General features: G+C 40.7%; 1 protein-coding gene across 3 annotated transcripts in view; it reads left to right on the top strand.

Annotated features, from left to right (window-relative positions):
* FBXL17 (F-box and leucine rich repeat protein 17) overlaps positions 1 to 27,918 on the top strand; it is a 503,612-nt gene that overhangs the window by 336,955 nt on the left and 138,739 nt on the right. The window contains exon 8 of one of the 3 annotated variants that reach the window (XM_087815479.1): positions 15,475 to 15,840. The exons of the other annotated variants lie outside the window; for them this stretch is intronic. Within the exon in view, the coding sequence (XP_087671605.1) occupies positions 15,475 to 15,704 (230 nt within the window). The 3' untranslated portion in view covers positions 15,705 to 15,840. Of the gene's footprint in view, positions 1 to 15,474; positions 15,841 to 27,918 lie in introns of those variants that run through there. 3 annotated transcript variants of the gene reach the window in all.

Raw genomic sequence — 27,918 nt, 5'->3', positions numbered from 1 at the left:
TTTACACTCCCACCATCAGGTATAAGATTTCTCTCATTGCTCAGCATCTCTGCCAACACTTGGTGTTGCCAGCTTTTAATGTTTGCCAATCTGATTGGTGTGAAATGGTATCTCATTATGGCTTTAATTTGTATTTACTTTATTTCTGATGAGGTAGAGAATTTTTAGGTATGTTTATTGAACCTTCAAATTTCATTTTTTTATATTGCCTGTTCATATCTTCTTTTTTTTTTTTCTTGTTTAGATAATTACTTTCACCCTATTGATCTATAGTCATTCGTAGCTAATCTGGATGTTAAATTTTGCCAGTTATATGCTCTGCAAATATCTTTTCCAAATCTGTGGCTTGCTTTACTTTGTCTGTGGTGTCTTCGTGAATAAGTTTTTCATTTTAATGTGGTTGAGTTTATCATCTTTTGTTTTTTGTTCCTTCAATTTTGCCTTTTAGAGGTCTTCCATATTCAAAATTTATAAAGATCATTTTTTCCTAAAAGTTTTACTTTGTTTTTTTTATGCTTAGATCTGTTATCCGCCTGAACCCAGTTTTTAAAATGTGGTTAACTATTTATGGAGTATTCCATCCTTTACATAGTGCCATTTAACTAATTAAACAGAAATACATTCTGGGCCATTTAGCATTCCAGCCAAATAAAAGAATTTATTTCAATATGGCCATCACTGCTCAAAATGTTTTTGAAATTCCTTTGTTTTTTTTTAAATTACATTAAAAGCCTACTATAAATTATTTAACATCTACCATATTGGTAAATTTTTCCCTTAAGGGCAAATTTAATTTTTGGAAAGGATTAAAACTCCTTTAGAATAAGTTTGGTGATGAAGCTATAGTTAATTTTTACTTACCTTAAAATGCCATGTAACCTAACTGTCAAGACTGCTTTTCTTGTGTGCATATAGTGATTCTGAAGTCAGACATCTAGGAGAAATTCTCAGATTATTTTGGAATAACAGTAACCTCAATATGCATAAGGTCATAAAATCTTCAGTGTGCCTATTTGAAGGTTTGATCATGGTATATTTAAGGCAATTCCTAATGGCTTAGCAAGGCAACCAGATCTGTAGATAGATGAATGAATGAAACAATAAGTAAATGCAAGATAAAAAAATATATCAAGCGCTATGGAAATAAAGAAGGTGCGTAGGGAGGATCTGACCATTGGGAGGAGAAAAGGAAGGCTACTCAGTGAAGATGGCATTTGAACTGAACCTGAGAGGATAAGTAGAATGGTGTGTGTGCAAAATACACAGCACAGGCACAGAAGACAGCGTTAGCATTACTATGCAAGGCACCTTCAAGATCAGGAGTTTATTTAGTGTGGTCAGAAATATTGCATTTGGCAACTGCAGTTTGGTCCCTCGCCACCAAATGTGGCCACAAGTCTTTTAAGCATGAAAGCAGTGTGATCAGAAATGTACTTTTAATCAAAATCCTCCTAGCAATAATTCAGTTGGCGAACTTTTTCTGTAAAGGCCCACATTGTAAATACTTTGGGTTTTGTGGGCTATACAGTCTCTGTCACCATTGTAGCATGAAAGCAGCCATAGATGAATGAGTACGTAAATGAATGAGTGTAGCTATGTCCTGATTATGTATCATATGCAGAAACAGCAGACAGGATTTGGCCATTGGCCATAGTTTACTGACCACTGGAATAGAGAATAGATTGAGGAGAAAATGTACTGGAAACAGGAAGATCAACTAAAATGATTGGGCTGTATGGGGTAAAATAATTTTTTTTTTTAAATGATGAGGTTCCAAACCAGGACTGTGAATGCAGGGATGCAGAGAAAGGGGCGGCTGAGAAAATGTTGCAGAAATACCCCTGGCAAAGTTGGTGGTGTTCTGGGATGCGTGGGGTGGGGGGCTGATGATGAGGGGGAAATGGCTGTAGGTCCTGCCTCTGGGGAGTCTTGAATATCCATGGAGACCCCTCCACCTTTCCACTGAACTCTCCAAGAAGACAAAGTCTTGTTTGTTTCTTCAGAGCCTGTCTTACATGATTTGAGGGACCATGGTAGTGGGTACAGGCCTCCTGAGGGAATGTCAGGAGGGAGCCCAGTAGATTTGCTGGTGTTGCTTATATTCAGACGTTATCCCTGTACCATGAGGTGGAAGCTCCACGTAGGAGCATCTGTGCACGGTGGCCTTCCACAGGCACTGACCCTTGTGGCCCCTTTGAGTTGGCTGCAGACATTTTCACGTGCAGCTGCAACTCTTAGCTATTTGAGAGCCAACAGTCAGAACCTCCAAGGGCCAAGGGCCAGCAGTTCAATAGCAGAATTTTCAGTCGTGACTGACTAAGGCCCACAAATTCTGTCTTCCTGTCTTTGAACAGCTGAAATAATTTAGCTGTATTCTGCCACTTGAGCTCTTTTGGGGGAAGGGTGTGTGTGTAAGATGCTGAATTCGGTTCCACTTGAATTCTTTAGTCTTCTCAGTGCTGAAAGGTATTTCTTATCTTTTGAAATGTGAGTGTTAACTTGAAGACAGTAAAGCATTTCTCTGTCTATATCTCTAACATGGGATCAGGATCATATGCTTCCTCAGCCACCAAGTCTTGTGTTAATGGAACTGAAACCCCCTGGGGAAGCATCCTAAACCTACTTAATGTTCCCGAGCACTAAAGTTTGCATTAGGACTTTCACATTAGCTGAGGTGTCTATAAAAATACATGCTTGCAGCCAGGCCCCTCTTGGCTTCGTGTCCGAAGAAACTGTGGAGCATCCGTCATTCTTCCCGAGAGCTGAACTAACTTCCACGACTGCAGAGTCTTCCGTGACGTAAGTCACTCAGCTGACAGTGCTCTGCAGCTGCTGTGGCAGAGCGTAGTCAGGAATCTGGAGAGCGGTGTCACGACATAATTGATTTTTAACTATTGTCACCCAAGATGCACTGGTAGAGAATCATGGAATTTTAAGAAAAGGGGTTTTTTAAGATGTGGTTGGTTTTCTTTTTACCCCCTTTCATCATCCTGGCTTTTCCACGCTGTCCCATCATCACAGCTGAGCATATCTTGCCAGCAAATCCTTGCCACCTTCAGTATACATCACAAGCAAAAGTGGTGATTCCCCCCCCCCCACTTGATTTAGCAATACTTTTGTTTGAGGCCTTATTTAGAAGCATATATTGGGCGAAATCTTCTGAATTGGTGGTTATAATTTGCTGTTTTTTGGGGCAAGTGTTTACGAAAACTGTATTTTTTATTTCATCGATTAGACACTAGAACCCGAGAAGCTATGGTTCTCAGCCTGGGCTGTGTGTTTTTTTAATTCTCACCAAAGGATATTTTTTCCATTGACTTTTTAAAGAGCATGGAAGGGAAGGAGGAGAGGGAGAGAAAGAAACAGAGAAGGAAGGAGAGAACCACTGATGTGAGAGAGAAACATCAATTGGTTGCCTCCCGCTCGCCCCATTTGGGGCCGGGGATCAAACCTGCAACCAAGGTACACGCCCTTCACTGGGAATTGAACCCGCGACCCTGAGCTGAATTGGCCAGGGCTGGGCTGCATATTTGAATCACCTAGGGACCTTTTAAAAATACTGATGACCTGTTCCTCCTTTGGATGAATTGAATTTGATTCTGTGGGAGTGGGAACAAGGCTGCAGTGTTTTTTTAAAAGATCTCCCGATGATTCTAATGTGCAGCCAGTTTTGAGAACCCCTGCCTTTTAAAATGCAAATCAAATTGTTTGCCTTCACACTTTAAAACCCTTTGTGAACAGAAAACAGTCTAACCCCTTAGCATTTAAGATCCTTCCTCATGGCTTCACCACTTGTCCAGATAAGCTCATGCTAGTCTGCAGTGTACACCCCCCAGCTACTCCATTTCTTGTCAGTTTTGTTGACAGAATAACTGAAATACCGCACTGTATAAGGTGTGCAGCATCATGATTTGAGTTATATATGTTGTGAAATGATTACAATAATACTCCATTTTCTCGAACAGGAAGTTCTGTTTCCCATCTCCATGTGTTGACAAATACTTTGGAGAAGAGCCCTATCCTTGCCCACCAAAGTCTTCCCATTTTTTAAGATGCCCCTTGAGCATCAGTACCCTTATTTCACAAGCCTTTCCTGTTCTCTCAGGTGGTGTTGGATCCTCTCTGCACGGTGCTTGCTTACCACCTCGCATGCACTCAGTTACCTCACTTACCCTGTTTATCTATATGTCCCCCTTCTCCAAAACACTGGGTTACTTGAGGGTTGGCTCATGCCTTGCCATTCTTATTATGTACAGTACTTAAAACTTAGTGAGTGCTCAACATACGAATGAATGAAATTTATTATAAAACTTCATTTTATGAGTAGTAATAGCAGGGGTCCCAGAGTCCAGCTACCTAGGTTCAAATGACAGTTCTGCCACTTACTAGCTTTGTAACTTTGAGCAAGTTATTTAATGTTTCTAAACCTTAGTTTCATTATCCATTAAGTGGGAACAGTACTCTTTCCTGCCTCATAGGCTTGTGAGAATTAAATGGGATACTCTTTGTGGCTAGTACAGTACCTAACACATAGGACACATTAAACAAATTTTAACTGCTATGATTCTTATTACCTCCTAATTGAATTTCATCTGGATGTAACCACAAGTTTCCCCTGTTATCCAAAAGTAGAGCATTCCTATGAAACCTTTTGTAAACTGAAATGGTGTAAAGCAAAGAAGCAGTTACCTTAGGACACATCTTGTTAACGGATGCCCACAATAAATCGAGATAAAGCACAGATGTTTATAGAAACAGTTCAGACTATGGGGCTTGGTGCTGAGATGCTTGGTGTAGTTCCCCAGGAAGGAGCTTGGGGGGGCACTCTTGCTGCTCAGGGTACTCGCGAGCTGCCTTTGTGAAAGTTTGCTGCAAAATGAAGGCTGAATGCCATTTTCTCTTTTCACCTTTATTCATAAAAGCAAAAATCCTCTTTGGATGTCTTTTGTTAGTGAAAACAGGAGCTAATGTAGGTCTTTCATAAAAATGAAGGGATAGAGAAAGCACGTGAAACAGGTGAAATGTGATCAGCGAAGCCTGCATTAGCCTGACCCGGGCTGGTTGAGTCCTCCTGCTCTTCTCCTCCAAGGCCTTACTGGCTGACTTTGAGAAAGGAGTACACAGAGCTACACGGAATCATTTGGGAGAAGACTTTGACAGACAAACAGAGGATCCTGGATTTTGAAAGTATGTGCTATAGCAAGAGAATGAAATAATTGAGATTGTATAGGAACAGAATTACTCTATATAATTTTACATGATTGGAAATAGAAAATATTGGAAGCAGGGTGATACCTCCCCCCAAAAAAAATCAGCCATAAAATAATGGGAATCTACTGAGGGTAGAGACTGACACTGGATTTCCTACTCTAAAGAAGCCTGAAATTTAAAAATTATATGAAAAAAAATTATATGCACACTAATACTTTATAATTGTGGTCATCCACCCAGAGGCGTTCACTGAGAGCAGCCCTTCAGCACAGCCCTTCCTGGCCCGTGGCCTGCCTGCAGAGGCCCTGGTAGTTAGAAGGCTGGAGGAAGAGAAAGGAGGGAGGCAAAAGACAGAGCAGGAAGAGTCAGATCACTCACTCACGCCTTCTCATGCAGCAGGCCCTGGGGGCACCAGGACTGTCAGGGTCTCATATGTGCAGAATCACCATCATGATGACTGAGAATATAATGAATTCAACCTGAAAATAGTGTAGCTGTAAACATCGTTACTACATTTTTTACTTACCTTTACTTGTAGGTAAAATGAAAAATGGCATACTGTGTCCTGTAGCACAATACCTGGCATATCTGTACGCAGCAACTGTAAGCTGTTGTTGATTTCAGGAGGCTGATAAAGATGATTGGTGGTGATTTTCCATGACTCATTCACCAATAGGAGAAAACCCTCCACTTCCAGAACATACTTAGGAGCATTGTTTGAGATGATGCATTAAAAGTTGTGCTAAATTCTGTTTGACCCAAATGTGAATAATAATACTATTTGATATTCAAGCTTGAGAATTTTAGTACCATAGAAAATAAGTTTGCAGGTCCTAGAAATACAGTGTTATGAATAATAGGGATTACGTTTGACTGATTTAAAAATAATTCTTTTCATATTTAATTCCTATAAATATTTCAAAATCCACAGAAGAAGTAATGACCAAAGGATAAAGAAGGGCCACTATTATTCAGGTGTAACAGTGAAACATATGGCTGTTTTCTAGATGATATGTTTATGGTAATATAGCATATGGGTAACATATGGAGAAAATTAGGTTGGAAGCCCTCTGGAGATACACTAATATATCACCACTAAGCAGATGTAAATTGCAGGGCCTTAGTCACCTACCGACTATCGCTCTTAGAATTACAGGCACTTTTCAATAGCTGAAAGTGAAGTTATTTTTAAAGGTAAAATTCACGTAGACACATATTTACATACAGTGTGCATGTTTATTTTTGTCCTTAGTACTTAAAGACAGCGCTGTTGGTTCTGACTACCAGTTGTGAAGACTGATGTGGCTAAAAGACACCAGCTAAGTGACTAATAACCCTTTTGACCCCAGATTCATAGAAACTAGTGACTTGGATGCCTCCAATCATGTTTTCCCACATAGTTTTCCTTAGTGCAAGCTGTTTCATTTTTTGATTACTGATAACCAGATTCATCTCAGCTTCTCTGTTTTCCCAGGATTTTTTTTTTTTTTTTTTTTTTTTTTTTTAGAAGCTTGGCTGTATCCTTTTGAATGGTATTTCACTGAGTTCTTTAAAGAATTTCTAACACTCATCCGGCTTATGTTAATCCCATTTCAGGTCACCATAAAGCAGTTGTTTTCATGTCTAATGGGCAGGCTTGCATAATCCACAAGAAGCCCATTGTCAAGTGCAGTAAGTTCGCTGCATTCGGTATTGTGTTATTTGTGCTCCTCTCTCATTGTTTACTGTTAGCTAAAGCATTAGTCACAGGTGATACTGATGAAATCGCACAGATAATCAGAAGTGGTCAGTTCAGGTCTCTAGCCAGGTATTAAAAGGTTGGACATTCGTCACTTTGATCTTGACCTTGTTGCTACAGTGAGTGCGCACCCTGTCTGCCCGACTCAAAGGTCATGTGGCCTTCTTGATTTGATTTTCTACTCTGTCAGTCAGCACACCATTAGGCAGAGTGCTGCCAGTGACCCCTGTAATCTCAATATTGCCAGTGAGCAGTGTGTGGGGTTCCGCCAATGGGGACAAGTACGTGATCTCATGCTGTAATTCAATTCAACATGCGTTTATCGCACACCTGCCACTTGCCCAGAATTACACAGGGTGACACAGGATAGAAAGAAATGTAGGTGCAGTTTCTACCTTCAAGGAGCTTACAGGATTATTGCATGATGATGAAAGTCCATCTCATGATTAGGAGGGACAGATGAGATATGTTGTTGGAATAAGCTTGGCAACATTTCGGCCACTGGACTTATTCTGCAAAAAGGTCTCTAACCCTGAGCTGTCTTTGTGCCTGTGCATCTCAAAGCTCCCACGCAGCCAGCAGCAGCCCTTGAATGACTGTCTCACAGGCTTTTAATGATATTCAGAGCTGTTAAGTGGAGTTTCCCAGAAGACAAAAATCACAGTCTAGCGCTGGCTCCTGAGCCCTTTATTCTACTCAGAGAATCACTGCACACAATGGATTCAATAAGATGGGGCTGGTTTGCAGCCCTGCCTCAGCAATTGGTGGCTGAGTTTCTCAGCCTATTTATGTTCAGGTGATTATTGGGTGTTTCACATACATTGTATACTTTTTATCACTAAGTTAATATGCACTCTTTTGTGTTTATAAACTAGGATATGGAATTTTTGCTTAATAATAGGAATTATTTATTACCCAAGTTTTATCTTGACTTTTTTTTAATTTAAAAAACAGTTTCCTGTGTTCACATTGGTCATTGTGTTTACTCTCAGCCATTTTTCTTACCCATGGTTATTTTCAGTGATGAATTGTTTAATATAATTTTTGTTCCTCTTTGGATTTCCTTGTGCTGCCAGTTAAACTCCTGCTAACCTGCTTAATATAATACAAAAATAAATGTAAAAGACAAGTTCATGGTGGGTAGAGCTGATCATCTTGTTTCTGCTGTAATTTATAACCTGGAGAGTTTACCACTGTAAATATTTAGGAAAGTTGTCTTGCCACCCAGCCTCTTATTTACACAGGGGATTCACTGGCCCAATGTTAGGTCAAAAGTCAATATGAAACAGGAATGAAGGCTCTGATGTCTTGTCCCTTGGAAATGTTTTCAGAAAATTCCACAAGCATATCACTGTACTGTGAAAATAATGGGCTGTTTAGCACATCTCTGAGTTTTACCTACATAGGGCCCTTTGTGTAACACATCAGTCATCCTTCTAATGTGGAGTCATCAATAGTTTTCAAAGTCAGTAAAACTAGGACAAAAGAATACTTGTTAGATCTGCCAAGGTAGAAGGTGGCGCAAGAAGAGGAGGAATAGCAGCCAGAAGGCAAAAGAAAAGCAGCAAACCTGGAGGATTCTCAGCCTCTGGGAACACTTTTAAAAGAAACAAATAGTAAATTAAATGACTTACAAGCTTCTTTGACCCCACTCCGCAATAAGTTGAATAATTTGCCTCACAAAACAAATAAACCTTAGTGAAGCATTTATACTTTGACTTTGTGAGCTGTTAAGAATTTGAACAGATTTAAGAGTATAAGATAGACAGTTATATAAGCATTGCAGGTAGAGGATGCCTTAATGAGAGATTATAAAATATTGCATTTGAAAAAAGTCGAGTTCAGTTTCAAACTCATACAGTAATGCAGTTTAACGCAGACTAGAAGGAAATTATCAGTGCAACTTTCCTTAATGGTTATCATACTGACAGTAAGAGCATAAAAATAAGATCTCTTTGGAGCAGATGGGATACAGCAAAGTGATTGGTATGAGCTACAGTATTATTAATACATGGGTGTTAACAATATGACTGAGTATTTTAAGTCGAAAAGAGAATTCCCAGTTAAGTTTCCGTGTGTTGCTGAATGCTTATCTATAGCAGTATCTCAAAGTCCCACCCAGACTCTCCAGGATTTCTTGAACTTGCAAACAGTTCTCCTAATTGATTAGCAGGCGATCTGTGCTCCTCTGCCTCCCCCCACCCTCTCAGGTTGCTATGGTGATACAGCCTGAGCCTCCCCTCCATTGCCTCTTCCTCTGTTCAGCCTGAACTGGAGAGTGAGCTCTAGTGAACCTATTGGACAAACTGGTGCTGGCATTTCTCTTCAGATGTTTACCTACATTCCTCTTTGGCTTAGTAATTGGAAAGTCGTCCTGTATGCCAGCTCACATGTTTACATCTTGCCAAAGTGTCTAAGAAAAAAATTGTATGATTCTATTTGATATACCTTTTATTTTATCATTACTTCTAAAGTACTAGGGTATAAAATGTTTTTAAGGCAAGCTTTAAAAGTGCATTCATCTTCTTGCTTAAGATTTCTAACAATCACTGTGGAAAGTATTCTGTTACCACTAACACTTTTTAAAATGGATGTTACCTAATATTTTGAGGTAAGGTGTATATATCTATATATCTATATACCTATTTATCTATATATCTATACATTTATATACTTATATATCTATACATCTATATACAGGGTATCCCAAAAAATGTATACACACTTTTTTCTGATAGCTCAATTGGTGTTTCTTTCTTTTCATGTTTAACCCTTTGGAATTAATAATTATTCAAAGTGTGTATACATTTTTGGGAACCCTACATCTATATATCGCCTATATCTATATATCTATAGGGAGGGAGAGAGAAATGTGTGTGCATGCCTCTTTTATTTTAAGATCATTTTGAGAATTAAGACCATTATTTTGTTTGCTTTAGTTTGGTTTTTGCAGAAAAGCTAAGGCGAGTCAATAATATTTATACACCTCTGCTTAGTCTCCTGCCGGTGTAAAAGGGACAGCAATTACTTTCAAATGAATCCTTAAGATTTCTTGATTTTTAAAGGCTGCTGTTTGCACATATCAGCCAAAGAGTCTAATCTGGGCACACTTTGCATCTCTGTAAGGAAACAGACATTTAGGTAATGTATACAAATACTGCTACTTCTTTAATCACCACCTTGTATGTACAAAGTACAATAAAACAAAACACATTGTCTTGTTGGTCTACTGACCGTTCTTTTCTGTGGACAGATGACAACGATAACCTCCTTAGAACAACTCATTTCACAGACCACCTGACTTGAAGTTTACATTTTCAGAACACATTTTATTTCTAATCACAAGAGCACTATGTTTTAGGCCAACATTTGGCACCTACCTTTTTAACATGATTGTAGGTACTTTACAGAATACATTAAAGGGTGTGATAAAATATGTGTAAGTAGGGCAGTAGTTCAAAATGCATTCCATACTTTTATAGGAAATACAATACATACTAAGAGATCCTAGCTCCTGAGAGTCAGGGGCCCGTCTGAAAGGCAGTCATAGCAATGGCTGGGATTCCCTCGCCACCTCCCCGCAATGAGGACCTTGGGGCTGCATTTCTGACCTGGTGACTGAGCCAGTCTGCAGAACAGAGAGTGCACAGTGAAAAAATGAGAAGAAAATGAAATTAAGAAAACAAAATAGGAAAGAGAGTAAGAAAACAACCTTCAACATTGGGAGTGTGTGCCTGGTTTTGAAAAGAAACACCCCCTTTGGTGAAGTTATCCTGCTTCAAAAAAAGGTTGAAGGCATCACTGAGCTTTTTGTGTCTGCGTATTCTACCCTATTGACTATTTTAAATAAAGGAAAAGAATCATTTAATTTACATGAAATGTTCATTTACTGTCTTGAATGACAGTCAAAGACTAGGATTGTTCACTGAAATCTGCAGTGCAATATATGCAGTTAAATGTCATGCGAGATAGCATTTTTGCTTAAACTTCAGGTTTAGATTATTCTGCAGTGGCATAATTCCTTTCCCAAAGCCTAGATTTGTCATGGAAAGTGGAAGGGGTAAAACAAATCTGAGGCAATTATAGGGAAGAAAACTTCAGATACCACAAAGGGATACAGAGTTTCTCAGGTCTCACGATGTGATGTCAACAGACAGGCTGTACTTAGAGACGCCTTGAGTCCCTGTGATATGGTAGCACAGTAACAGCCCCTTGCTTTCAAGAGTAGCCGCTGTTCTCTTGCCCTGGCCAGTGTTGCTCAGTGGTCAGAGCGTGGCCCGCGCACCGAAGGCTCTTGGATTCAATTCCAGTCAAGGGCATGGACCTCGGTTGCAGGCTCGACGCCCGGCCCTGGACAGGGCATGTGCAGGAGGCAACAGTTGATGTGTCTCTTGCACATCGCTGTTTCTCTCCCCCCCCCCCCCCCCCACTTCCACCCTACAAATCATTGGAAAAAGTATCTTCGGGTGAAGATTAACAACAAAAAAGAGTAGCCACAGTTTTCATCTCGCTTTAACAATCTTAAGACCTCTCTCTCTATATAACTTCTGTATGAAGCTGACTGTGTGAGGTACGACTTCACATTCTTTCCTCCCCTCCCCCAGTTTACACACACACACACAAAGTTTCTTAAGTGATAAATACAGTGGTCAATGTCAGGCAGTTAGGGAGTGGTGTATCTTGACGTAAAACACAGGTTTTTAACTTTAGCACAACCTCACACTTTGTAAAAGGAGGGGTGGCAAGTCAAGATAAACACCCACAGCAGAATCAAAGACAAATTGGTAAAAAGTAAGAAAATAGAATTAGATACATTTCAGTGACTATATATGTATATACACACACACACACACACACAGATATATTTTAATATATTTTTATCGGTTTCAGAGAGAGGAAGGGAGAGGGAGAGATAGAAACATCAATGATGAGCGTCATTGATCGGCTGCCTCCTGCACGCCCCCGACTGGGGATCGAGCCCACAGCCAGGGCCTGTGCCCTGACCGGGAATCGAACTGTGATCTCCTGGATCCTAGGTCTAGGGCTGGGCTCAGTGACTATATTTTAACCATATTTGGGGGACAGGGTATTGTTTGAAGTCTCTACACTTACCACAAATTTCTCACATATATGAAATAATTAGGGTGACAAGAATAGATTTAGATTTTCCATTTCTTTGAGTTTTAGTCAACTTAGTGAGACGCCTCGTGAATTGTATTATCTTAGGTGTAATTTAAGTGACTTTTATTGTTGGTAAGTCAGTAGTTACAATGCACCTTCCCAGACCGTGTGTGTAGAATGATCAGTGAGGGGAAAATTCTGAGCAGACTGGAGAAACCGGTAGAATGGCAGATGTCAGAATCTCCCAAGCTCAGCCTCATTCGTTACCCAGTGATTCCATTTCTGTGCCTCAGTAATGGTAATCCAAATAATGATAGCCACTTACAAGGCACTTGTAATATAGATTATAGTATGTCCTTAGACTATTTTAGTACCTTTCGTACCTTGAATCAGAAAACTGAGACTCCTTTCAGGTGACTTGGCCTAGGTCACATTGCTAGGCCTCAGGTTTGTATCTTCTGGTTCTAAACCCTGTCCTTTCTTTACCGCTACCTCTTTCTGCCTTCTGTTTTCTCTCTTCCAACCACTTACCTCTCCATCTTCAGCTCTCATCATAGCCCTGACATTATACCCTGTTTCCAGAATTCCTAGTTTGTATCCACCGTCAGCACTGAACTAGACATCCTGTATATTTCTTAACAGGCTCTTTGCTTTCGATGGTGATAGATTATTTTTTTTTTTTAGGCTTAGAAGTAATTTGGATCCTAAACACTGTTTTAGGGATAGTTTGAGGGTTTTCCTCCTCTGCTATTCCTTCTTGTTTCTCTCTAATCTTATTTTAACAGATATCTCTTATTTTGAAATAAATCATGTTCAATTTGAATATTCTAAGATTGTCTTTGATTCTTAAAAATCTTTTCACCGTATGCTAAAGGAGAAAAAGACTGTCTGAATCCAATGATTTGAGATACGATAATGCTTTCGAAACTAATCAAATTTGTTTTATTAAATACATTTGAGGTTGAGAGTTCGGTAGACAACAGTCAGCACTTTATTGCAGACTATTTAATGGAATTGCATACAACAGATTAAGTAGTACAGAGCCCTTTCCTGTTCTTCACAGTAATTCCACCTGCTGCTAGCCATGTGGCGGTCATTAAAATACCCAATTTATTGTATTCATAGAAAATTTTAAACATAAATATATTCCTTAAATGTAGTCCTTTAAAAAAGAAGACTATTAGCTGATATTACTATTCAAAAGATAGCTTATATCAATGAGGATATTCTATTAGATGGTTCATAAAGTCATAAACTTTCTAGTCAGTAAAAATTTACTGATGCTTATGACATGCCAGGTGATATGCAAAGTGCCAAAGGAGATGTTAAAAAGTGCTGGGTAAAAAGGCTTCTGCTGAGGAGAAAAGGGTGGTGTCTTTCAGCACGTGCACCTCTTTCCATCAGCATCCAGCTAACCTGCAGAATTTGTTGAAAATGTAGACTCTGGACCCCACCTCAGACCAACCTAATGATGATCTGCAGGTAGAATCCAGGAATCTGCACTTCTAATAAGTTATCCAGTTATTCTGTGGTTCATGTATATCAAGATGACAGACACAAAAATAAAAAGTATATCACTGAGTGGTAATTATTCTAATAGAATTGGCATTCATAAATACTCTGTTTAAATGTATATTCCTAATGAATGTAAAATGGGAACATGTGACCTATCATATGAAGTGAGCACATGGGTAAATATTTATTTAGAATGACATGCCGTAGGTAACTTTAAATTTTAACAGAAATTAATTAAACATGTTGTTCCAGAGATTCTGTCTGTTTTGAACTAGAGATGTCAGAATGAGGTCATGTTTACAAGGTGTAAGAATAACTCTGCCATGCAATAGAGTGGAAAGATACCTGTTTAAATTATTCCACTAAAAAAATCTCTTTAACACAAGTAGCTCAAAAATGCTAAAGAGGTCTGGGCTTCTTGCCCATTTCATAGCAAAAGTAGTATGAAGCGACTCTATTTGAGGTCGGCCAGCACTACTGTCTGGTCTGTTTAGGGTGCAGCTCACGGAGTCTCAGACGTGTCCATTCCTTGGGTTTTACTCTCCTCCTCTGTTCAGCCAACTGCTCTGTTCCACCAAAAGTGGCAGTTCACAAAGGCTAGCCACAAAGGTGGTATGAATAGTCCCAAGGGAAAATGTCATTATTTACTTTTTACCCAGCACTACAAACTGATAAATAGAGCTAAATTCCAAAAGGTGCTTGACCAATCAATAGAAAATGTCAAGGTAGAAAATATTGACAAGCTAGTATAAATAAAGCTTTTCAAAAAAAAGGACATAGCTTTCCAGTATTTATTAATACGGCACTAATTCCTATAAATCAGTCACCCTTTATAGAGAAGCCTGCAGTAACGGTACTGTAGGTCATAATTATAGACAAATAGGTGGTAGTGAAGTGAAATACAGAAGAACCTCAGGACGCTGCTGGATCTCCTGTTCACTTCACTTTCTTCTTCTGCGTTTATTCATTTAACAAACCTTCCTTGGGTGACAGTGCCAGGCGCTGTCCTAGGTACAGGGACGTAGGCTGGAATAGGGAGCACGTAATTACTCCTACCACGCGGGTTTGTATACACGTTGGAGCATAGTCCATAAAAACATGATCAAACCCAGAAATAAGATAGTTCTTCAGGGAATTTATAATATTCTATGACAGAAAAGACAGGGCGGGGGCCCAGCTAGTCTACACAGAACTACCAGAGAAGGCTACTCAGAAGGAAAGGTCTAAGCCCCAACCTGAACGACGGAGAGGAACCAACCACAAGAAGAGTTGGGTAAAGAAACGGAGGAACCCACAGCCGCAAAGGCCCTCCACAGGGAAGGAGTTTGGGGAGCTGAAGGAACTGAAGGAAGACCAACACTACAGGAGCGATGGGGAGAATGCACACAAAGTCAGCTAAGTAGGTGGCCTGTCCTATGTAGGTAGTGGCCGCGCTTGATTTTTATTCTGAGTGCAGCGGAAAGCCACTGAAGAGTATTATGCAGAGAAACATGATCAGATAGTTCTAAAAATTTACTTTGGCTGTTGTTTGCAGAATAGATTGGAGATGGAGTGGAAAAATGACTCGTAAGGGGCCAGTTGCTGTGGTGCTAGGAGAGGTGATGGTGGCCATATGGATAAAAGTGAATGGACTCCAGGTGTATTTTGGAGGTAGAATTAACAGACTCTGCTGATAGAGTGCATTTTCTTCTGGAATTTATATGAAATTGTTAGAGCATTATTTTCAGGAAGAATTCAGTCTATAAATCCAGGCTTTGTAGGTGTAGAAATGTAGGAAATAGGGAATAAAAGTTTCAGCACTGCTGGCCCCCAGCTCCCATCCCTTCTTCACCCTAGGCTTTGTCCTGTTTGGGGCAGTCATCACAGAAGCATTTGCTTTGTATACACAGGTGGCGTGGAGAAGGAGCAGTCCCTCTCCCACAGCCTTTTTCTCCTCCATCCCTCTCAAAAAGAACTGCAAGCGTTATGGGTCCTGGAGTTATATCAGCAGATGTTTCTTGGAACCATTGCGTTTCGTAGGTATATGATTCCAACTCCTATTTTTGCCTTTTACACCATGTTCATATTTTCAATAAATCAACATTTTAGAGTGAGAATAAAATCCAACAAAATCTGCTGAAGCATGTAGAAACTCAGCATGTAGAAACTCAGAACTCAGAAAAATATATAGTTAAAATATTTTCATTTTTACTAACACGCACTTATATACCCTATCATAGTTAAATATTGTTTTTATAATAATTTAATATGTTTTCCCACTGAGTAGTAGTAAAAGTAATTTTAGAGCATCTAGGTTAATTTATCAGCTTTAATAATGCCAAACAAATGGGGTTCATTCTAAACAATGAGGCTAGGGTAGGAAAAGGAGCGTCAGGAAGAATGGGAAAACCACGGAATAATTAGATTGAGGCTTTCCAAAGCACTTGGCTGCATGTCCTCCCCACCCCAAAGGGGATAAAAGGACAGGCCACTTAAAAATGAATCCTCTTGAGACTCTCCCTGTTGTGTCTGTTTAGCCTTCACAGTTTTCAATATTGACAGCGAGTCTCTTTTACCACCAATATGGCAAGTTCTTTCCAGGTGGCGAGAGATTTCCCCTTTCATTGCCGTGTGCGATTTCCCCTCTGCTGAACTGTGTCAAGACAGGGAAACGGTAAAATGCAGGGCAGGGCACGGAGAGCCTTAGATTTCTCACATCTGCATGGGGAGATTGTTTTCTTTCTTCTGGTGTCAGTGTATGTTTGGGGGGAGAAAAAAAAAGTCTGCTTTAGCAAGAAATTCTTCTTCCAGAGAGGTAATTAGGAAATACATAACCCCTGTTTTCTACAAATTGCTGCGCACTCGCAGCACCGACTGCATCGTGGCAGGCAGGCCACGGCTAAAGAACACGAGAGAACCTGCTCGGGGATGAGGCGCATGGGTCTTTTGCTCTCATAGAAGTAGTCTGTTAAGTATTAATCCTGTTAAAGCCACTACATCTTTCTCTTCAGCCTCTGTCCTTCACTAAAGTAAAATTCTGAAGCTGTTCATCAGTGACCTAAAAGTGCAAACACCATGCGTTCCTTAAATCTGAGATCATTTAGAAGTAGCAGTGATTGTTGGACTTCTGTATGTAAAATGAAAATGCAATATTATTTCTAAATGCAATATAGCCTCTTCAAAAGAAATATCTAAGGATATTTTTGGGAAGGTCATCTCTGCTGACTTTATGAAAATCAAAGTAGCTTTTTGTCTCTAGAATAAATCCTAGAGCCAAAGTCTCTTAAGTAAACAAATGTTTAAAAGAATAAATGTTTCACAACTAAGGGTGTGATGGATTGCTACTGTATATGTATTTTCCTGCAAAGCTAGTCAAAGGCTTCCCCCCCCACACTACCTCTTTAATCTTAGTGAAAAGCTTTCCTTAGAGCTGGAGCAGGCCCCCTAGGAGCCCTGTTTTCTCTTTATATGTTTCTACGTGTTACTTCTCTTTACCAGATTAGAAGAAATAGCCATGTTTTGTACACCAGTGCTCAAAGAGCAATCATACTGTCTCATATTAATTATTATTTAGAATTTCCTTTGTTATGGCTGAGGGGAACTATCCAAGAACCTCTTTTCCCAGGGTAGCCTTAATATTTTCAAGGACTCTGTAGATGGATGGTAAGAAATTTATCACTTTATAATATAATTTGAAATCCTTAAAATATTTGGATATTTAATATCTAGATACTATCTAGAGGTCAGTGAATTTAAAAGAGTAATTGCTAGTATGTTATGAAAAAAGCCGTGCACCTCCTTTATTCTTGCTCCTTAACTTCCTGGAATACACATAGAATACCAATCAGCATGTCAAGAAAAAGGATTGGCTATGCTGAGTGTCAATTGTCATTATAGATTTTTTTTAATTGAGGGTGTTTTTTTTTTCCCTAAAAAGAATACTTCTTTGAAATCGAAGAACGTTTTCTTCAGAAGAAAATTACTATGTTAGTGAAAAAATATAACCTTGTGATAGATAACTTTTATATTCAGTTTTATTTACTAGAGAATCATTATGTGTTTACAGTTAAAGCCTTATGAGAGCTTATTAACTGGAGAAATTCTTTTATGTATGTTTTGATTTTCACACTTGGCTCATAATCTTTTATATAAAAGGCAGTGATTGCTCTTAGCTATTGGGCAAAAGGGATGCTCAGAAATCAAAGACTAACACTTTCCAAAGGGTCCTAAGTATTCGCTTGCTTCTCTCTAGAATTTGGGTAACAATCTGGGTAGGAGTTACCACCGCATTTTTTCCCTCTCATAGGACTAATTGCCTACAGCACGAGAGGTGGCTCTGAGCTGTTATTTAACTATTGTTATTATGTAATGTGGTTACGGTTTCTATTAAAGGCTGTTTATTATTTAGGGCACGTCACTCTGTCACGGCTAGTTCACCAAAATAGATTAACCTTTAACATTTTAAATATTTGAAGATAAATTGATTTAGCATTTATTTTTCTATTTAGTGTTTTTATTAAAAGTCATAGGACTTTAGGGGCGTCATTTTAATAACCACTAAGACCTGTTCTATAGACAACTTTAAGTTTAGCATATTTCTCAGTTACTTACTCACCTGTGCCGTTTATACTTACTGCCTTTGGTACATCGTTTATTGTTGTTTTTTGTTTGTGTGTTTTCTCCCACATGTTTAATCAGTAATTTTATTGTGCTTTTTTTTTTTTTTTTTTAGACAAAACTCAAGTCAGTAGTCGAACAGAATAAGTTGGTTTCCAGTTGATGGGCCAGCAAAATCATTAACTTAGAGAAGTCAGGTACAGACAGCCAACCAATGTGTATTAGTAACGGAAAAAATTTCTTCTTGAAGTACTAGATGTTCCTAAGTTATTTTGAAGCAGAAAATAACTATTTCCATTAGTACACTCTCCACCTGCTTCCTTCCGTAGTGCTGTCCTTTTTATGGCCACAATGATGACAGAGGAGAGAGAGGCGTCTTCGCCTGGCTCGGGCAGCCAGCTGTTCTGCCTTCCCAGCTTTTGAGCTAAGACACAGCGGTTCGACAAGTAGGACATTTGTCAGAGATCACAACACACACTAATCACCAAGTGAAACGTCGGAATAGCCTTACCATAGCGAAGGGCGGGCACATGACTCACTTGTTCAGGCGACGCAGGGCGAAAGGTCAAGGGAAGGGTCCGGCAGCCCGAGGGTTTCTAGTATAGTCATTAATGAGGATGCAGGTGACGAAAGTAGACCTGTGTGCGTGTGACAGCAACTGTGTCAGCAACTCCACCTATCGCTTAGTCTCTCTGCAAGCTCAGAGCAAATAAATATTCATTAAGAGGACTCCCCTCCCCTCTTCGCGTCTGGGTCAGTCCTCTAGTGTAGTGTGTGGTTATGAGCTTGAACCCTGGAGCCAGCCCTGCCGTTTACAGCTGATCAGTAGGTTACTTACTTTTCTACGTCTCTACTATGTCATCTGTAAAACTGGATTTATGCAGCAGGTATTCAATGAGTGTCTTATATGCTTTAGGTGCTGTTCTGGGAGCTGAGGCTTAAGAGTGAACCAAATACAGTCTACGCCTTCCTTCAGTAGTGTCTGCCTCGCAAGGCTGTTGAGAGAGAGTGAATAGGATCTAAAGCTTGGCACAGTGCCCGACGTAGAGGAGGTGCTCCTTCGGTGCTAGATTTCTTCGTTATCAGTGCCACATTTTGTGTACAAAGCACTGTATTAGGTGTTATAAAAATGCAACAACAACAAAAAGCCTTGCACTGGATCTATCCTTTAGCATGAATAGTCTCTTTTCATGTTTACGATGTAGATTATTTTAGCTTGTCATTCCTAAGAGTAGACTCTGAGGCAAGGATTTGAATGCAAGTAGTTTATTTAGGAAGTTCTCCCAGAAAGCACTGATGAGAGAGTGGAGATGGGAAAGAAGGCAGGAAAAGAAAGCCATTAGAGGGTACTTTGATGAACATATGACTACAGTGGGCAGCTGGGTGTCAGTCCCACATGGGGGGGGGGTCTCTGGAAGATGACATAGAACATGCCTCTGAGTCGTTTCCCCAAGGGGAAGAGAAATCAGAGTTTTTATTAACCACCGCCTTTCTGTCACTGGCCAAGAGCTCCTTCTGGGGAGTGAATTCTGTGGCATTTACAACCTGCACCGTATGCAGTCCAGGCACGCTCTGGGGCCAGAGAGCACTGGCAACAGTCAGAGGTGCTTGCAACGGGAGCTGCCAGCCCCTTCGGAAGCCGTGATGATTGCAGGGGCAGGAGGGCACCAGTAGCAGCTGCGGCATCGATGTTCACCCCCAGACCACAGCAGGAGGCTGTGCGTGGTACATTCAAAATACAAGAACATAAAAGGAGCACACACACTCTGGATCTGTCATTCTTTTTTAAGAAAAACGGTGAGGACATTAGTATGGAAACGTAGAACCTGACTTCCATAAAGGAAATATACTTAAGCATTTTTTTCCTAAAACTATTACAAGTAATTGTTCGGCACTGTGGAACATTTCAGAGTGGTCACCACTTTTTGATCAGCTCTTTTATCAAATTAGAACTTAATTACATAACATATATATGAAAAATCAATCCGTTTTTTTCTTAGTTGCTGAAGCACTTGGACACTCCAAGGTAAATTGAATCTTTACATCAATTTTCCGGGAAAAGAAACGATAAAATCTTTGTCCTTGAGGTTCCACTTGACAGGGTCAAAGCAGTTCTTTCATTGTATTATACCATAACACAAATCAGGAAAATGCAAAGATTTCAGAACCACTCTATTTCACATATTATCTTCTTTGCTTGCCTCTGCAGCTGAGCAAGGGTGCTATTAGGCACAAGAAATTTTGTTGCATTCTTAAATTGGCCTCAAGAATTTTGTGATGGATGGCTTAGTCAATTTAAGACAGATCATCTGGTGAAATTGCTTTTAGGTTAAAAGGAGGGTTCCTCAGATTCATTTTAGGGCAGATCCTTTCAATTACTTGGTTAAGTCCAGAATTGCTCAACTGCAAAGTATGAAGACCGTATACAGTAGTGGTGACTATGATAAAAAGAGAATTCTAGAAGGAAAATAGAGCAGCCTCAAGGCCAAACCTTTTCTGCTTGAAAGTTTTACGGAGTGTTGTTGCTGCCCTGACCACATATTTATCTTTTTCAACCCTGTTTATGCTGAATAATCTAAGCCTTAATTAATGATTACTAATTTGACACAAAGTTCTATGCAAATGCCCAGATACCATCTGGAGTATTTTGCCCAGTTACATGTAATAAATATTTCTCTAATAAGACTCCTTGTACTTGATTAGAAATGTATGTGGCTCTGTTCCATGAAGCTTAGCTTTTATTGGAAACCAAACCAAATAAATGCAGACAAATAAAAAGATATTTTATGCACTTCCTTCATATTTTTGGTATTCCTGGTGAAGGCTACAAACTGAGGTCTCAAAGGAACACTCTCAGAAAGCCTCTCTGAGCTCAGGTGTTGCCTCCCCAGGGAGAGCTTCTCTGGTTACTTCACATGAAACAGCCTCTCTTCCTGGCCCCTCATGTCCGTCACCTCACCCTGTTTGATTGTCTTCAGCACACGCATCACTATCCTGTGTTCTCTGTTTATCCCTTTGTTTCTTTTGCATATTTGTCTCACTTCTCCCACTGGAATATTACCACCACAGAGGGAAAGAATGTCTGTCTTATTCATTGTTATACCCCAGTGTCAAGGACAGTGCTTCCCACAGTTAGGCACTCAATAAATTTTTGTTGAATGAATCAGTGAAAGAATGGATATTAAGAAGCCTGTGTCCTTGAAAATAAATGTAGCATGTCAAGTACCACAGTGTTTTAGGGAAGAACCTTAACTCTTTCTAGTTTAAAAAACCATGCCTTTTATTTCACTGCAGCAATAATAGAAAAGTCTGGGAAAGAAGCAGCCCATCAGTAATAGAAGCTGAGCTGTCGACCACTGATTTTCTGACAAAGGAGCACTAAGCGCAGGGGTTGGGGGGATGGCCAGGAGCCGACACTCTTGGTCAGTGTGCCTGGCACCTGTGGGAGTGTGTTTGGGAAGTACCTGGGAGTTAAGGTGACATGAATCAGCCAGGAAACAAGAGGAATCAAAGGCTCAGTAAATCCCTACGTTCTCATGACTCAAGCACCAGTCATTCCCTGGTCACAGCACCTACTGAGCAAGCTCAGGGGTGAGCTAAAAATGCTATCGTAGACCATCAGATGAAAGGACAGGCTGAGTGTATTTGAGGCAAATGCACCATGAGACTTCAGAGCATTTCCTGAAACAATAGGTCATCTTTTCTTTTAACAAATATTGATCAAGCACATTTTGTGCACTAAGACTATTTGGACTCCAGCCTCATCCTTTCCCCCTCCTCCTACCCCCAATACAGGTGCATACCCATTGCTCCAGAGGCACATTGCTTTTGATTTTATTGTTTGTTGGCCTTTTGTGTAAAATTCGGTTTGGCAAAAGGCTGACAAGCCTTCTGCACACCTGATGAACACGAGCAGGGAGTGCTACAGGCACTAGATAGAATACACCTATTTCAGAACACAGAACGAATGCTGTATGTCCTACTAGAATATTCCTTTCTGCCCCCAAGAAGTTGGGAAGTCTCCAAGCTTATTCTTAAAATTGCATCATTTATGTGCAGGCCTATTTTTTTCAAAGGTGGCAGATGACCCTGTGCCTTTTGGGTAATTGAGACTGAAGTTAGGTTTCTGCCTGTTATAGTCAACTGACTCTGGTTTTCTTATTTTACTGAATAATGAAGAAGCTGGGCTTTGGGGATTGCCTCTGTTATGTTTCTGAAGATGCGAGAGCAACAGGAAATTTTATTTTGAAACAATACCATAATCCATGTACTTACCGTGAGGAGATGTTGGTTTTTAAAAAGAGAAAATGTCAATCTTAAAGAAATTGGGTGCAGGTAGACTGTTAAACAGACAAGTCAGTTGCTGACGATGTCCTATCCCCATTCACTGAGCTCTCAGGGAGAGTTTTATTAACCTGCTGTGTTTTCAGGGTCTATATAGTCTTCTGCCCAGTGGGCTATTACCCAGTGGGATTGAACTGGGTGAGATACTTGCATAGACTCAACATCTTCTTAACCGTAATGAAAACAATATCATATTGCCTTTGAACCTGTTTGAAGGGAGAAATATTTTTAGGGGAAAAAAAAGATAATTGAAAAGCTCTGTATTCATCTTCCTGTGCCCTAGGACATTGATTTTTCAGACGCTGTAATGTATTACATGGTGAAATAGTCCCGTGGACTTTCATACACATTAGTGACTCTTGTGCCTACAGCACACATTGCAAACCTCCCACACTCAGAGATTCAGCTTGCCTTGTGGTATTTTTGTCTGACCTCAATCCATTTTGGAAATAAAATGTTTCATACACTAAGGGCTTCTTTCTGGCTTTCCTGCTACCCCTTGTACCTGTGTGGGGATGCCAGTGACAGGCATCCTTGCTCAAAATCTGTCTGGTGACACCCAGGTCCCTGCCTCAAGCTTCAAGACCCATGTTTCACTCTGCTGGCTCCCAGTGGTTCTGTGGTACCTGTGTGGTCACAGGAAGCGCGAACTTGGTATTCAGCAGGTACTCCACAGCTATTGAAATAGAATTGAATCAGGACTCAGTAAATCTGAGCCAAATCAGGTTTGAGTTATGTGACTGTGTCATCCCCGGAAATCAAGAGGTGCAGGGAGGACCAGCAGTGGCAGAAGGAAAGGAAAGAAATCAAGTTTTGGGTCCCCCTCCCCCAATTTCAGGCACAGGAGGCCCATGCATGAAAGAGAAGAGATTTCCTTTATGTATAGATAGAGGAGTGTCTCCCTCCCCACCCTCGGTTGTGAATGTTTGTCCCTAGCCAAATCTCTGGTCCATGCCTGGTTTCTGTTATTAGGTGCTTCTCTTCTGACCTTACCTCTCAGCTGCCCTGCTCCTGCTAAGATCACAGATGTGATGCAGCAGCGGTCCTGGGGCCCTGTCCTTGATCACAGGAGACCACCCCAGCCACGGTAACGCCTCACCAGCGAAGCCTAAGTGTTGGGCTCTTCCCCTTGGCAGCTCTGGATGCCTCATCCCTCCATCCGGTTTTCAGTATCCATAATGACAGTCCACTTGGATTTAACTCTCCCAGTTCTATGTGGAGTTACGTTTTGTATAACAAGTAAATTTTTGACTCGCCGCCTCCACTTTCTCCATTCCTTTCTATGACCAGCCCAGCCCTTCATGCCAACCCACCTGCCATGCCTTGCCCTTTGCCACTCTGCTTTCTGCTTCTCAAGTGTGTTACTTTGAGCTATGAAAGATCAATTCGAAGAGCTAATGGATACTGAGTTTTGTGTTACTGATATTCTAAGATCAGCATGAAAATGTGCGGGCCCTCCGGGCGTGTGTGTGAGCGTGGGGATGCGGCACGCCCAGCTGCTGCCCTCTGCATCACGCGCGGGCATAAAATGGAGACGAGGGAGGTGGAAAGCAAATCAGGTTCCATTTCTAGGCCAAGAAACCGCTGGCAAAAATCTGAAATTTTAATCAAAAGTTGAGGGTAAATCTTTAGAATTTTCAAAAGCTAGCGCCGTATCTCCTCCTAACACATTCACTAAAACCCTAACAAAGGATGCTCTGAACTGGCATCTGAGAAATGTTCCAGTTTATCAACAATGATGGAAAGCTCCTCAGACCTCACCGGTCCTCTTGTGGCTGTTAATAAATAGTATTGTCCTAATTTGACTTCTCCCTGAAAATAGACCCCGGTGTCAAATAACTTTCTTTGTGCATGTAGACTTGCACAGTTTTTAAAGTTGGTTTGTTTTTAAAGCAGAATGAAAAAAGGTAAGTCCTTACCAACTATGTTTCTATTTATTCTTTTTATGTATTTGGCATGCAAATACAAAAAAGTTCTCTTTAAGTTCCCGCACCATTAAGTTTGAATACTATTGCACTTGGTAAATATAGTGCACTTTCTCTTTTACAAGTACTATGATGAAAAGAACTCAGGGATGTTCCACCTTATAGGATTTCTGAATAAACCTCATGGACTACAATATAGTTACAGTGCTAAGAATGTGTGAATAATTAATTTTTTTGACTAGGTTGGAAATAAAATTCCATAACCACCTCCCTCATTCCCATTTAAATCTGAAACCTTCTATTTAAATTGTTGTGCCTTCTCAGATGAACAATGTAATGCTGTTTTTACTTAGTTTATTATAGTCAAGCAGTGTTAGTTTTAAAATACTGTCTCCTTTGAATATTCATGTTACCGTATCCTGTGGCGTTGTAGTATGTATTATAGCATGTATTTTTTCAACAAGGAATAAATGAAGAAGTGCCATGAAAACAGAAACTGATTGTATACCATGGTCCTGACATGAGCAACCTCGCTCCTGGTGGGATTGTGGAGCAATTTTCATGGCTCTTAAAGGAAAGCAGAAGCTTGTGGTGGTGATAAATTATACCGTGGAGGCCCTTTAAACACTTAGCCTTGGCGAACAGTAAACCTGTCTCTTCAACAGGTTTATTATGGGATTAGGCACTTCCTGCAGAAAGATTCACTCTGCTTTTGGCATTGATGTGAATTTGGTTTCTGCTAGATTTATCAAAGGTGCTATACAGAAGTCATTCAATTTTCTCAAAACTTCACTTCAGAATTTGGAGTATGAATTTATTCATGTCCCAGACAACAGCCCATTGTCCCTTAAAGTTGACCATCTGAAAAATGTTCTCAGATTCATACTGAACTTGGTTGTTCCAATCCTTTGTAGTAATTCATAGTCATCTAAAAATTGTATTAACTCTTCCTGGCTACCAGCGTTTTCCTGATTAGGGGACAAAGTCAATGCTGCTAAGACTTGTGACCCTATGTTAAGATTCATATGCTCAGTTTTGATGTGAAGGTGGCAGGTCCCGTCACTTCGACTCTCAGTTTGCAAATTTGTCAAAAAAGAACTATAACCACCTCCCTCATTCTTTTGAGATATCTGGTGGCTGAAGAAGAGTCATAACACTAAGTAACTTTGTTTTGGCTTAAGGTTTGAGGTTTTGTGACTGTGGAGTGAGGCGGGATCTTAAAGGTTGTTTGGTTGCTCTATTTAGCTAGTATTCCCTTTATTCTTGAAGTGTTTATTGAATACTGTGCCCCAGGCCCTGTCCTAGGTGCCCTAGATAAAGCAGTGAAGAAAACAGGCAAAACCCCTTGCCCTCTGGGGCTTACATTCTAAGGTAAGTAAATAGGTAAAATCAGCTGAGTGATACAGAGACTAATAAAGCGGGGGGGGGGGGGGGGGGGGGTAGGAGAGGGCAGGAAAAAGTGCCATTTTACTGAGGGGAGTGAGGGATGCTTCACAGTGAAGGGAATTTAAAAGAAAGGTCTGAAAGAGGTGAGAGTAGGAACCATCGAGGCTTGGAGAGGGAAGGATTGAGCATAGCTGGGTGATCAGAACAGCAGGTGCAAAGGCCATGAGGTGGAAGGATGGCTCGTTTGTTGGGGAAAAGTGATGGGAGCAGTGTGGCTGGAATGGAGTGAGCAAGGGTGAGAGCAATAGAGATCGGGCTGGGTCGCGAAGGGGAAGCCAGAGTGTGTAAAGCCTTCCTGGCATTTGGCATTACTCTGACTGAGGTGAGAGCCCACGGATGGCTCGTGTGAGGAGGAGGGACTTGAGCTGATTCCCTTTAAAAGGATCTCGCCCGGCCGGGCGTGGCTCAGCGGTTGAGCATCGACCTGGGATCCAGGCGATCGGGGTTCGATTCCCTGTCAGGGCACATGCCTGGGTTGCGGGCTCAATCAATGACTCTCTCATCATTGATGTTTCTATCTCTCTCCTTTCCTCTCTCTGAAATCAATAAAGATATATTTTTTATAAAAACGTTCTAAAAGGATCTCTTTGGCTGTTCATGAGAATAGATTCTAGGGAGACAACGGCAGATGGAGCAGGACCCGTTAGGAGGCTGTTGCAGTCATCAGTAATCCAGGCAGGAGAGGAAATTGTTTTGGACCCCAGTGTTAGCAGAGGAGGTAGGGGGAAGAAGTTGGATTCTGGACCGATGGAAGGCAGAGCCAGCAGGACTTGCTAATGGAGCAAATGTAGTTGTGAGAGGAAGAGAGGAGTCAGGACTGCCAGAGTTACAGACTCAATTATTTGTTATGTAGTAGCCAAAACAAGGAATCCAGTCTTCATTTAGCCAGGACCCTACATATTTTTTTCTCTTTTCGATTCAGTGGAAAATCTGTTTCTCTGCCTATAAAAAGAACAACATGGTACGAATAGTATATGTTGTAAAGCAAACAACGTTTTGCTGTGTTATAACATAAAATAGAGATGCTGCTTGAAAATAAGTTACCAAACTCCCAAGTTCTGTAATACACCGTCCCCAAAGTTCAGTCCACAAGTAATGCAAGCAGAGGGGTGGTCAAGTTGGAAACATAAGGAGAACAAAAGCAAGAGCTCAGGTGGGAGGGTCCTGGCTCAGGAGACTAAACCCAGAGGAGGCCGAGCGCAGATTGCTTGGTAGTTTCTCACTCAGCAAGGCTAAGTGCCGGGAATCAACAAAGGAATGTGACACGCTCCTGGCCTTTGGAAAGCTTAGTCTAGTGGGAGCACTTTGCTCCCATAACTCAGTGGAGCACTAGGATTTTATTTATACCAGTTACAGAGATATATGTCAGTAATGGAACTGTTTTAAATGTATAGATCTATTAAATATAAACATATAGGTAGATATTTCAACATACATTGTTTTTTTATAGCGTGGGGTAAAAGTAGGTTCACAGTTGTCCGTATGGAAAAATACTACAATACTCAATAAATAACCATACAAGAGTAAACTGTGTTTCGCGTAGTCACAACCGTAAGCCTGCTTTTGCCCACCCTATCCATAGACCAGCAATATAGGCATGTGAATGCAGGCATCGTGTTCTTGTTCCAAGTATTTGTTCTCAGAAACTGACTGGCGACTGGGATCAGTAAGAGCAACAGTAAACTAAGAGTTCATATAAGCTACTCAGAGTTTATTGTCCATCCAGAAGGTCTTTTTGGAAAGTTAGCACCCAAATTAATGAGAAGATGCTGATCCATATTCCTTGCAGATATCTCGGACATTGAGTATAACGGGGTCCTCCCACCCCAGCAACTCTCCTGGAGGTGCAGGTGTCCCCAGCCGGCTCTGAAAGGTGCCCTGCCTGGTTCACCACCAGTGGAGGCCAGTTGGTGAGCAGTTGTGTGCAGACTCCCTGCGTCACTCCCAGCTTTGCCACGGTGAGGGCTCCCCTACCAAGGGACATCTTCTGTCTTTCTTCAGCGCAGGCCCCCACTGCACCCA

Source organism: Miniopterus natalensis, chromosome 3 (assembly GCF_054644295.1).
Source record: "Miniopterus natalensis isolate mMinNat1 chromosome 3, mMinNat1.hap1, whole genome shotgun sequence".
Lineage (NCBI taxonomy): Eukaryota > Metazoa > Chordata > Mammalia > Chiroptera > Miniopteridae > Miniopterus > Miniopterus natalensis.
The sequence above is the reverse complement of the archived record's forward strand: the minus strand, read 5'-3'. Positions and strand labels throughout refer to the sequence as shown.